The following is a 12499-nucleotide window of genomic DNA, read 5'->3' as shown; positions in this document are numbered from 1 at the left end:
AAATAGAAGCATTTATTGTTATTAAGAGTCTCCCAACCAAAAAGAGCCCAGGTCCAGATGGATTCAGGTCTGAATTCTACCAGACCTTCACAGACCTCATACTAATGCTATTCAAACTATACTACAGAATTGAAACAGATGGAACACATCTAAATTCCTTCTATGAATTAATAATTGTATAATAAGATTATACAATTAATCTTATACTGAAACCACACAAAGACCCAACAAAGAAAAAGAAGTCCAGACCAATTTCCCTTATTATTATTGATGCAAAAATACTCACAAATGTCTTACAAACGGAATCCAAGAACACATTGAAATGATCATCCATCATAATCAAGTAGGCTTCATTCCAGGGATGCAGGGATTGTTTAATATACGAAAATCCATCAATGAAATCCATTATATAAACTAACCCAAAGATAAGAATGACATGGTCATTTGATTAGATGCTGAAAAAGCATTTGACAAAGTTCAACACCCCTTCATGATAAAAGTCCTGGAAAAATCAGGAATTCAAGGCCCATATCTGTACATAGTAAAAGCAATATACAGCAAACCAATAGCTTACATCAAACTAAATGGAGAGAAAATTCAAGCAACCCAACTAAAATCAGGAAGTAAACAAGACTGCCCACTCTTTCCCTACTTATTCAATCTAATAGTCGAAGTCATAGCCAGAGCAATCAGACAGTGAAAAGAGGTCAAAGGGATACAAATTTGAAAGGAAGAAATCAAATTATCACTATTTGCAGATGATATGATAGTATAGTTAATTGACCCCCAAAAGTTCCAGAAGAGAACTACTTAACCTGATAAACAACATCAGCAAAGTGCCGGGGTATAAAATTAACTCAAACAATTCAGTAGACTTCTTCTACTCAAAGGATAAACAGGCTGAGAAAAAAATTAAGGAAATGACACCCTTCACAATATTCCCAAGTAATATAAAATATCTTGGTGTGACTTTAACCAAGCAAACGAAAGATCTATATGACAAGAACTTCAAGTCTCTTAAGAAAAAAATTGAGGAAGAACTGAGAAGATGGAAAGATCTTCCATGCTCATGGATTGGCAGGATTAATATAGTAAAGATGGCCATTTTGCCAAAAGCCATCTATAGATTCAATACAATCTCCATCAATATCCCCACTCAATTCTTCAAGAGATAAAAAGAGCAATTTGAAAAACCCAGGATAGCGAAAACTATACTCAACATTAAAAGAACTTCTGTGAGAATCACCATCCCTGACTTCAAGCACTATTACCAAGGAATCGTCATAAAAACTGTATGGGATTGGTACAGAGACAGACAGATAGATCAGTGGAATAGAATTGAAGACCCAGAAATAAACCCACACAACTATAGTCACTTGATCTTTGACAAAGGAGCTAAAACCATCCAATGGCAGAAAGATAACATTTTCAACAAATGGTGCTGGTACAATTGGAGGTCAGCATGTAGAAGAATGCAAATTGATCCATTTTTATTACCAGGTACAAAGCTTAAGTCCAAGAGGATCAAGGCCCTCCACATCAAACCAGATACACTCACACTAAGAGAAGAAAAAATGGAGAAGTGTCTCGAACACATGGGCACTGGGCAAAATTTCCTGAACAAAACGCCAATGGCTCATGCTCTAATATCAAGAATCGACAAATGGGACCTCATAAAGCTGCAAAGCTTTTGTAAAGGAAAAGACACTGTCAATAGGATGAAATGGCAACCAACAGATTGGGAAAAGATCTTTACCAGTCCTACCTCAGATACAGGGCTAATATCTAAAACATACAAAGAACTCAAGAAGTTAGACTCCAGAGAGTGAAATAATCCTATTAAAAATGGGGTACAGAGCTAAACAAATCATTCTCAGCTGAAGATTATCGAATGGCCAAAAAAAAAGCTAAAGAAATGTTCAACATCCTTAGTCATCAGGGAAATGCAAATCAAAACAACCCTGAAATTTTACCTCACACCATTCAGAAAAGCTAAAATAAAAAACTCAGTTGACAGCAGATGCTGGGGAGGATGTGGAGAAAGAGGAACACTCTTCCATTGTTGGTGAGATTGCAAACTGGTACAACCACTTTGGAAATCAGTCTGGAGTTTCCTCAGAAAATTGGAGATAACACTACCTGAGAACCCAGCTATATCTCTCTTGGGCATATACCCAAAAGACGCTCCAACATACAACAAAGACACATGCTCCACTATGTTCATATCAGCCTTATTTATAATAGCCAGAAGCTGGAATGAACCCATATGCCCTTCAACAGAGGAATGGATTCCAAAAAGTGATACATCTACACAGTGGTGTACTACTCAGCTATCAAAAACAATGACATCATGAAATTCATAGGCAAATGAAATGAACTAGAAAATATCATCCTGAGTGAGGTTACTCCATCACAGGAAAGCACACTTGGTATGCACTCATTGATAAGTGGATATTAGCCAAAAAGCTTGAATTACCCAAGATGCAATCCACAGACCACAGGAAGCTCAATAAGAAGGATGACCAAAGTTCAGATGCTCCCACTCCTTCCTAAAAGGGGCTATATATATATATATATATGTATGTATGTATGTATGTATGTATGTATGTATATGTATATGTATATGTATATATGTATATATGTGTATGTGTATGTGTATGTATATGTATATATTTGTATACTAGATAAGATTGATGAAGTTATAAAATGCATCTTGAAAGGAACCGGATATAGATCTCTCCTGAGAGACACATCCAGAGTATGTCCAATACAGAAGTCAAGGCTAGCAGCAAACCACTGATCTGAGAACAAGACCCTAGGAGGGAATTAGACGAAATATTGAAAGAGTTGAAGGAGCATGCAACCCCATCAAAGCAACAATGCCAACCAAACAGCTTCCAGGGCCTAAACCAGTTCCGAAAGACTATACATGGAATAATCCAGGGCTCCAACTGCATATATAGCAGAGAACAGACTTATTCGGGCACCAGGGGAAGGGGATGCCCCTGGTCTTGCCAAGGTTGGACCACCAGTGCAGGGGAATATGAGGGGGGGGGAATAAAGTGGATGTTTAGGGGGAATACCTGTGTGGGGGAGGGGGATGGGAGGGAAAGGGGGCTTATATACAGGAAATTGGGAAGGGGAATAATGTTTGAAATGTAAGTAAAGAAATATATCTAATAAAAATTTTTAAAAAATTAAAATTTAGGAACCAAGAAGATGCCAATGCCAGTTCTAGCTATAATGTTTAGGTCCTGAAATGGAAAAGGGGAGTTAACAAAAGTGAAGACACTGACCACCTTTTGATTTTCAGGCAACTGGCCACAAATAACTTGAGCCTTCTATATTTATACAATGACAATTGTGCTTAACCAAGCAGTGATATCATTGCTTACATTATTAAAAAAAATTAATATCCACATTTCAAAAGCTCTATCTTTACACAAAGCCCCCAATAGTTCCCCTTCCTCATTCTCCCATTCCTTGGATTAATCACCACCTAAACTTATTTTCCATTAAAAAGCACAATTTCAGCAAGACAAAAGAGATGTCTGGCCAGGCATGTCCTGTAAACAGGAAGACATACCCATCTGGTAGCAAACGTGGTTACATAGTTATGCATGGTGAGAGGCCGAATTAAACATTTGTTGGTAAACTATCTCTAGTTATTATCTCCTATCATAATTCCCTTTTAATTGCAGACAGACAAGTTCATTTTACAAAGCAGATCTTCTAGACATCTTTCTAATATATAGACCTTTGTAAGATGTAATCATTCTAAGAGCCATTTTCAAGTCTCTATCAATCCAACATAATCTCTGCATTTTCCATGTCTCTATTGTTCAGATATAGCTTCTTAAAAATAGTTATGTAAGCAGGACCTATCTCTCTCCACAACTGACACAGACTTGCTCAGTGTGACTGGGTACTTCTCTAAAGATATGATTATAAGTCTCAAATTCCCAGGATTTATGGTAACATCTGGAGGATTGATAGATACAAAAAGAGGTGAAGAACATTTTATCCCTTGAAAGAGTTTTGAGAAAGATGTAGAATCATCCACAGTGACTTAGCCTGTGTGACTCCAGATGGCCTTGTCCATGACTGATGAAGTGATACAAATTTTGATAATGACTATATGCAGTACAATGAAGGAAAGGAGAGCTTGTAGGGTATGCAAACTTGGTACTACATATAAAGGCCACCAAATTTCCCTTGTCAACTGAGAAGTGGTTTAAATGGACTTGCCACAGTAGAATCCTGTCACTGAAGCACTCATATGCTATTCCTTGCAGCAGCTACATGGCCACTGCCAGAAAGAGGTAGCACCTCTGCTAAATTATTTCTGATACATGCATGAGGATCTGAGTGCAGTCTCCAGGGAACATGTAAGAAGTCATGGGACTGTGTTCCAAGCTAATCATCCTGGTGCCTGTGAAATGGAAAAGAAAGAAACCCTGTGGCTTGACAGAGCCCCAGTCTAGCTAAATTGGTAATTCCATGGTCAGCTTGAGACCACGTCACAAAATCAATACAGTAGAGAGTGACTGAGAATGATACCCAGTATTGACCTTTGACTTCCTTATTCCCACCTGTGCACATGCACCTGCAGACACATGTACTCCAACACAAACATGTACACATAAAGTACTGCGACCTTATAAGCAGACTCAAGCCTCTTTAGAAAGTTTCATGTCAATTTTTACCCCGTAACATCTCTCATACAGCACACTGTTCCTTACTGTTTGCACTTTATCTTTTCTTAGTTTTAGATATATTATGCCCATTGTCTATCATAATGAATTTCATCTTTAAAAATAACCTCAGAATCATTATATTCATTCAGCCTCCTTGTCTTTAGGCAACAGAAATCATTTTTTTAAACTTATTTTTACAGGAGATTGGAGAGATGACGGAGAAGTTAAGAACATGTACTACTTCTGAAGAAGACCCATATTAGATTCAAAGAACAAGATGACTCATAATCACTGGTAATTTCAGTTTCAGGGACCCAATACCCTTCCTTTTCTAGCCTCCACAGGCAACCCTATGCATGCAAATACTCACACATAATTTAATAAAGACACACCCCCACACACACACATTTACAATTTAAATTATTTTCTGGCCTTATTTTTTTTTTTTACTAGGACAAAGAGGGTAAAATTATTCAATCTACTTCAAATTTCTGAAGGGGAACAACATTTTGCCTTCTCAATAGGAGACAAACCCCTCCAGATTTAGAGGCATCTAAATCCATGTTGACACAAGTGTCCATCATATACATTAATGTTCCTTTTGAATTGTCTTTTACTTTTCCATAATGGGTATTGCTTACAATTGTGTTGCTGCAGATTTGGTTTTATCACAAGCTTCTTTGATACTCTGAGCTGTTTTGAGTTTAATTTCTGCTCCTCTCTCAATTAGCTTCTCACCCTACATTGTTATTCTATCTTATCATTCATTTTATAACATCCATGCTCCATAAATTTGAAGAAGATAACAACAATGTCTGCTTAAAGTGTACTTCTTTTCCTTATAGTCACTCTATTGAAAAACATAGACTTTTGCCTTTAATTGTTGTTTTGTTTCTTTGACACGAGCTTTTTCCTTGAGTATAATAATATTGTTTTACTCTTTAAAATTTATCCTTTCCAAGTAAGACAATAGAAAACTTGTGGGGGTGCTTTGTAAATGAATATGAGGATGATCCCTCTTGTCTACATTTTGATGTCTTATAAATTTGAAAAATGAGTGCTGATTCAGCAACTAAATCCTGCACAGGCAACCACTGTGGAGAGTCCAGTGGAGGTATTCCAGGACTCCTGATGGATGTCAGATCTCCTTGGACTAATACACTTGACATTTTAAACTAATATATTACCCTACACCCAGGTTGTTGGGGTATTTTCTTTCATCCTCTACCTCATATCTCAGAAAGAATGAAGAATATTATATTGGAACAAGGTCACTTGATTCTATTTCACGATGTGACTAAGAAACCTGGAATCTCCTAGTAGTATTCCTGATTTGGTTATAAAGGAGAACATTTTGTTTTATTTCTCTAGTTACATATAGCACATTTCAGTGTAGATGCCTATTCCTCCACCATGGAAGGAAAGGTCCCTATAAATCTAAGTGATACAAATGCAAGTGCTATTGTCTGGTCACCCTGGTTACACAATTCCACTGTGGAAAAGTCTGTGGAATGTACATGCCCCATATTTAAGTTTTTTGATTCACCAATCTGAGTAAAACATGTTCATGAGTCTGAACTTATAGTATCCAGGAGTTGTTTAGCTTATCTGTGCAAGACCAAGTTGCCTTCATATGAACTATATATGTATTCTTTTTTTAATTCTCAATATTATGATCTGTTGCTCTGTAATACTAGGCAGAAATTCCATGTATGTAATTTTTTTCTTGCTCCAGAATGGGAGAAACGGAACACACATGTGTATAGAGATACTTTCTTTAAGTCTGGGTATGTATCAGCTTTACAGAATTCTTACCATATCTCATGTCAATCTATTTCCTTACTTTAATTTATGCATATATTTTAAGTCCTATATTTATAGAATTCTAATTTTCTGATTCTTTTAGTTGAGTGTTTGCTTGTTTCTGCATCTGATTGCACACATGTGGATGACGGAGTACAATTTATGGCATCCATTTCCTCCGTCCATTGTGTATGTCCCAAGGATCAAACCAAGGTTAACAGCCTTGGCAACAAATATCTTTAGCTACTGAGCTATTTCACTCTTCCTAGTATATTTCATAATTTATTGTTGCAAGCCCAATTGCTACCCCATGCCAAAAAAGGGAATGTTTTCTTGCTGGTGTGTGCTATAATCTAAAGCATTTCTTTAGATTAAGTCATTGTCCTCTTTAATAACCTGTTATGATACATATAATATCTGTGGGCATGAGGAAAAACACATATACACACATAATTTCACTGACATACACTGTCGGTGCCCCATGCCCGCACCGAGACAGTACCGAGAATCAGGCGAAAGCCTGCGAAATTAAAGAAACACACACACACACAGGTTATTATTAGCCATTCTTTTGTAAAATTTTTAATATCACTTCAATACACAAGCTTAGAGATATGCACCCACAAACTCTCACCTACAAACTATATAAGAAGGTTTTTTATCAATGTGATATAAAACTAGAGATAACTTGGAAGAGGAAGAAGAAATCTTTTTTTTTTCTTTTTCTTTTTTCTTTTTTTCGGAGCTGGGGAAGGAACCCAGGGCCCTGCGCTTGCTAGGAAAGCACTCTACCACTGAGCTAAATCCCCAACCCCGGAAGAAGAAATCTTAACTAAGAAAAAAATTCTTCATAAAATTGTCCTATGAAAAAGCCTGTGGGTACTTTCTTGATCAATAATTTTGTTGGAGGGCCCAGCTCCCTGTAGGTTGTCCCACTCCTGGGTTTATTGTTCTAGCTTTTATAAAAACACAGGCTGAGCAAGCCATAAATATAGACCAATAAACAATCTTCTTCCCATGTCTCTTTAACATTTTCTGCCTGCTTAATCACTGGGATATCTTCCCACACTACCTGATGCAACTAGGATTTGTTTTAGTGATTTTGTGTTTTGGACTGATGGCTGCTAATGGGATCATAAAATAAGACTTAAGTTGAATCTTTCAACGTTCTAGAAAATGTGTAGAATAATTTTATTCTAATACCCCCATCTTTGAGACACAGGACATCATATATGAAAGGTCATAAAGATTCTGCCATAAATATAGGCATCCTGAAAGGTTAACTCTTTACAACCAATAGGTCCAGGTAAGAAATAGGTAGATAAATATTAGCAAAATGATTGTACATTGTAAGGTTAGTTCATAAAAGGAAGTAGCCATGTTTGAAAGTGTCATATAATTGAGGGCCAGATAAAGTAGTAATTCAAAGAAAAAAGTGACAGAATGTATCACAGATAAAATATGCCCAATTCACATGAGAACAGCTTAGGAATAAGAGAATACACAGGAGTAGAGAAAGAGAGACAAAAATAGACAAAAGAAAGACAGAGAGAAGTAGAGCAAGAAAGAGAAATTGTGGTGTGTGGCTTGTGCTTATGGAAGCTTTCTGGACATGATTTTACAGATTCAGGTTCTGAGAGAACAAACTATTCACTGGGGAAAACAGAAAAAGCTGGAGAATTAGAAGGATCCAGAAGATTGTAACACATTGTCCAAGTTAATGTGAGTCCAAGTAGAATAACTCATGAAGATGCCAAGAGAAACCATATTGAATCAGTCAGCTTGGAAGGTTGGATTACATGGAGGCTAGAAGCTCCTAGTATTAGGTCTATAAATAGTAGAACAGAGGGAAAAAATACTCTGGCCTCAGCCTAAAGGATGTATTTGCATAGCTTGGGTAAGACTCTTATCTCATCACTTTATGTAAGAAAAGAAAAGTGACATTCACTTAGAATGACATACAGACAGGCACACAGACAGACAGACAGACACACAAATACACAGAGACACACAAACATTGAAACATAGAGCCATGTGGGGAGGGAGGGAAGAAGAGAGGGAGAGAAGAAGGGAGAGAGAATGCTTGCAATCAAGCATTGAACTGAGAACAAGATTCCAAAGAGAGAAGTTAGAGAGAGAACTGAAGTAGTTGAAGGGGTTTGCCACCCCATAAGAAGAACAATATCAACCAACCAAACTCCTGCCCTCGATCTTCCATGGACTAAACAACCATCCCAAGAATACACAAGGATGAGCCTATGGCTCCATCTGCTTATGAAGCAGAGGATATCCTTTTCAGGCACCAATGGGAGCAAATGCCCTTGGTCCTGTCAAGGCTTGATGCCCCAGTGTAGGGAACTGTCAGAATGGGCAGGTTGGAAGGAGTGAGTGGGTGAGTGAGGAACTGCCCTCATAGAACAGGAGGCATGAGGGGAAATAATAGCTGGTTTCTAGAGGGCAAATCAGGAAAGGGGATAATATTTAAAATGTGAATTAAAAAAAAAATCTCCTCCCCCAATGAAAGAAAAAGAAAGAGAAATAGAGAAAGAAAAAGAAAAACAAATGGGGGTACATAACTAAACAGAAGCAGACTGGCGATGTGGCGGTGTTATTCCCATGATATTCAAGCAGCTTCTGGGAAACCAAAGTCTTTGGGTTCCAGGGGAGTATGGTTGCAAAGCTGAAAGTTAATGGAATTGAAGGAAGGGCACCACCAGGAGTGGAGCCTGCATCTTAATTTGCCTCAACATGGGAAACCTCACCTGGCCCGGACACAGACAGGATTGACAGATTGATAGCTCTTTCTCGATTCCGTGGGTGGTAGTTGGTGGAGCGATATGTCTGGTTAATTCCAGCAACGAACAAGACACTGGCATGCTAACTAGTTACGCGACCCCCGAGCGGTTGGCGTCCCCCAACTTCTTAGAGGGACAAGTGGCATTCAGCCACCCAAGATTGAGCAATAACAGGTCTGTGACGCCCTTAGATGTCCGGGGCTGCACGCGCGCTACACTGACTGGCCCAGCGTGTGCCTACCTTACACAGGCAGGCTTGGGTAACCCATTGAACCTCATTCGTGATGGAGATCGGGGATTGCAATTATTCCCCATGAACGAGGAATTCCCAGTAAGTGCGGGTCATAAGCTTGCGTTGATTAAGTCCCTGCCCTTTGTACACACCGCCCGTCGCTACTACCGATTGGATGGTTTAGTGAGGCCCTCGGATCGGCCCCGCCGGGGTCGGCCCACGGCCCTGGCGGAGCGCTGAGAAGACGGTCGAACTTGACTATCTAGAGGAAGTAAAAGTCGTAACAAGGTTTCCGTAGGTGAACCTGCGGAAGGATCATTAACGGAGAAGGCCGAGGGGGTGTCCGGTCCTTTCTCGGTCCTGTGTGAGTCCCTCCTCTCACCAGGAGGCGTGTCCCCGGGTCCCAGTCACTTTTGTGGCACGTGCCACGGCCGGTCGGCCAAGTGTGCGTTTCGGGAAAGGCGGGAGTCGTTACGGAGCGGTGCGGTGGGGGGTCGGGTCTGGTCTGTCGAGGGACCTCCTCCGTTCTCTCTCTCTCCCTCCCTCCTCTGCTTCCATCCTCGCCTCCGTGCGCCCACCTCCGCCTCCGCCATTGCTGCCTCCGCCGCCGCCAGCAGCTCCTCCCTTGCCCGCCAGCCAGCCACGGCCCTCGGCGGAGTGAGGTCATTCTGCCTCTTTCTGGACCGGCTCCGTAATCTCATCTCGTGTGCACCCGGAGCGGTACATGATCTCTTCCCGGGCGGTGGCCGGGACGCGCTTGCTCTCCTCATGGCACCTGCCGCCCCTCCGCCACAGCTCTCCCGCTCTGACCGTGCTGGGGTGGCTCTGTCGCGTGCGGGGGGTGCCTGTGCCGCGGGTGGCTCACGCACCCACCCCGCCTTCTGGGCCTTGTGTGCCCTCCCCGCTCCTGTCCGGGTACCTACCTGTCCTGTTCCAGCGCGGAGGTTTAAAACCCTGGGGGGGGGGGTGCGGGTCGCCCTACCGCCTGTCGGTTGTTCGTGGGAGGGCTTCCCGGTTCCTCCCCCCACCTGGTGCTCCCTCAGACTCAGCAGGCCCCCTCTGGCCGCTGGCGCCTCCAGAGGCAGTGGTCGGGGGGGCTGTGTCGCGAACCCCCTCTGGGCGCCCGTGGGGTCCCAGCCCGAGTGCCCGATTTGCCCGACCATTGGGCGGCCGCCGCCGGGTGCTGGGTTCTCAGTGTCCCATGTCCCATGTGTCCGGCCTTTCCGTTCCCGACCCTGTCTTTTTTTTTCATTTCACATGTATCCTTTAGGTTCCCGCTGGCTGGCCTGAGGTGGAGCCGCCTTGCCTTGGCCCCTCTCTTCCCATGCAGCAGGGGCGGACGGGTAAGCTGGTGCCTTTGTTAGCACCCATACGAGTCCGCTCACACCCCAGATACCGATACGACTCTTAGCGGTGGATCACTCGGCTCGTGCGTCGATGAAGAACGCAGCTAGCTGCGAGAATTAATGTGAATTGCAGGACACATTGATCATGGACACTTCGAACGCACTTGTGACCCTGGGTTCCTCCCGGGGCTACACCTTTCTGAGAGTCGCTTGAGGATCAATCGCCGCCACCCCAGCGGTTTCGCCGCCGCAGGGGGGGGGGCGTTGCAGGGCTGGGACTCTGCTCGCAGGGCCTCTCCCCTCAGCCCTCCGTCTCCCGAAGTTCAGATGTGGGCGGCATCCGGCGGTCATCCGCGCCCGCGTCCTCCCCATCCACCAGTGCCGCGCGCCAGCCACCCCCCTCGTGGCTCCTTCCTGCTCGCTCAGCCGCTCCCACTCCCATCCTCGCCCGCTCTCCCCCACAGTGGGGACGTGTTGGCGTGGGCCGGTCGGGTGCTTGGGCGCGAGAGGGGCCCTGTCGCCAGGGTCGGTCATCGCGCCTCTGGTCTGGTGGGAGGCGGGCCCCGCCCACTGGCTCAGTGCAACCGCCGCCGTGAACCCACCAGTGCGCACAGAGAGAGCGACCTTGCGAGGGTCGGATGGGGGAGGCATACCGCACCCGCCGGGGCCGGTCTCAGGTACCTCTCCTCCCCCCCTCCCTCTGCCGGGGGCCGACCGCTCGGGTGCCAGCCGGCGGGAGGAAGCTGGCCGAGGTAGAGAGGTCGCAGGCCCCGGCCTGGGACCCCAGCGCCCTCTTGCCCTCCTCTCCATCCGTCCGCCCGCGCCCTCCTTTCGACCGCGACCTCAGATCAGACGTGGTGACCCGCTGAATTTGAGCATATTAGTCAGTGGAGGAAAAGAAACTAACCAGGATTCCCTCAGTAACGGCGAGTGAACAGGGAAGAGCCCAGCGCCGAATCCCCGCCGCGCGCCGCGGCGCGGGAAATGTGGCGTACGGAAGACCCACTCCCCGGTGCCGCTCGTGGGGGGCCCAAGTCCTTCTGATCGAGGCCCAGCCCGTGGACGGTGTGAGGCCGGTAGCGGCCCCCGGCGCGCCGGGCCCGGGTCTTCCCGGAGTCGGATTGCTTGGGAATGCAGCCCAAAGCGGGTGGTAAACTCCATTTAAGGCTAAATACCAGCACTGAGACCAATAGCCAACAAGTACAGTAAGGAAAAGTTGAAAAGAACTTTGAAGAGGGAGTTCAAGAGGGCGTGAAACCATTTAGAGGTAAACGGGTGGGGTCAGCGCCCGGGTTGGAGTTGGTGGGTGACCCCCTCAAACCCCCCCAACCCCCCCCTCCCCCCGTCAGCTACTTGCCTCCGCCTGACGCACTTCGACCATGGCCGTGCACTAAAACCGGCTATGGGACTGCTGGGAAGGCCCTGCGGGGAAGTTGACTGGGGCGGCGGTGCGGCATCACCCGTGGGCCTTGGAACACCCCATCCCGAGTGCTACAGCACATCCTCTCCATACAGAAGACTCTGACAGACAGACAGACACACACACACACACACACACAAATACATATTTAAATATTTAAAATGATGTTTTAAAAAAAAGTCTTCCTGTTTAACAGAGGTTTAAAT

At 44.1% G+C, this 12499-nt stretch overlaps 1 protein-coding gene and 1 non-coding gene across 2 annotated transcripts; both read left to right on the top strand.

The window, feature by feature from the left end:
- Positions 1-9331: 9331 nt before the first annotated feature.
- LOC116889854 lies at positions 9332-9849 on the top strand. Its single transcript, XM_032890682.1, has one exon. The coding sequence runs from the start codon at positions 9375-9377 to the stop codon at positions 9765-9767; it is 393 nt and encodes a 130-aa protein (XP_032746573.1). The 5' UTR covers positions 9332-9374; the 3' UTR covers positions 9768-9849.
- A 1080-nt stretch (positions 9850-10929) lies between these two features.
- LOC116890459 lies at positions 10930-11082 on the top strand. Its single transcript, XR_004386651.1, has one exon. It is a non-coding gene; the product is annotated as a 5.8S ribosomal RNA (ribosomal RNA).
- Positions 11083-12499: the final 1417 nt, after the last annotated feature.

This window comes from Rattus rattus, chromosome 1 (assembly GCF_011064425.1).
Source record: "Rattus rattus isolate New Zealand chromosome 1, Rrattus_CSIRO_v1, whole genome shotgun sequence".
Taxonomy (NCBI): domain Eukaryota; kingdom Metazoa; phylum Chordata; class Mammalia; order Rodentia; family Muridae; genus Rattus; species Rattus rattus.
Note: the sequence above shows the minus strand (reverse complement) of the source record. Positions and strands in the feature narration are given on the sequence as shown.

What these genes read in the sequence shown, in the direction of transcription:
- LOC116889854 (XM_032890682.1), top strand. Translation starts at nt 9,375, where the DNA reads ATGCTAACTAGTTACGCGACCCCCGAGCGGTTGGCGTCCCCCAACTTC.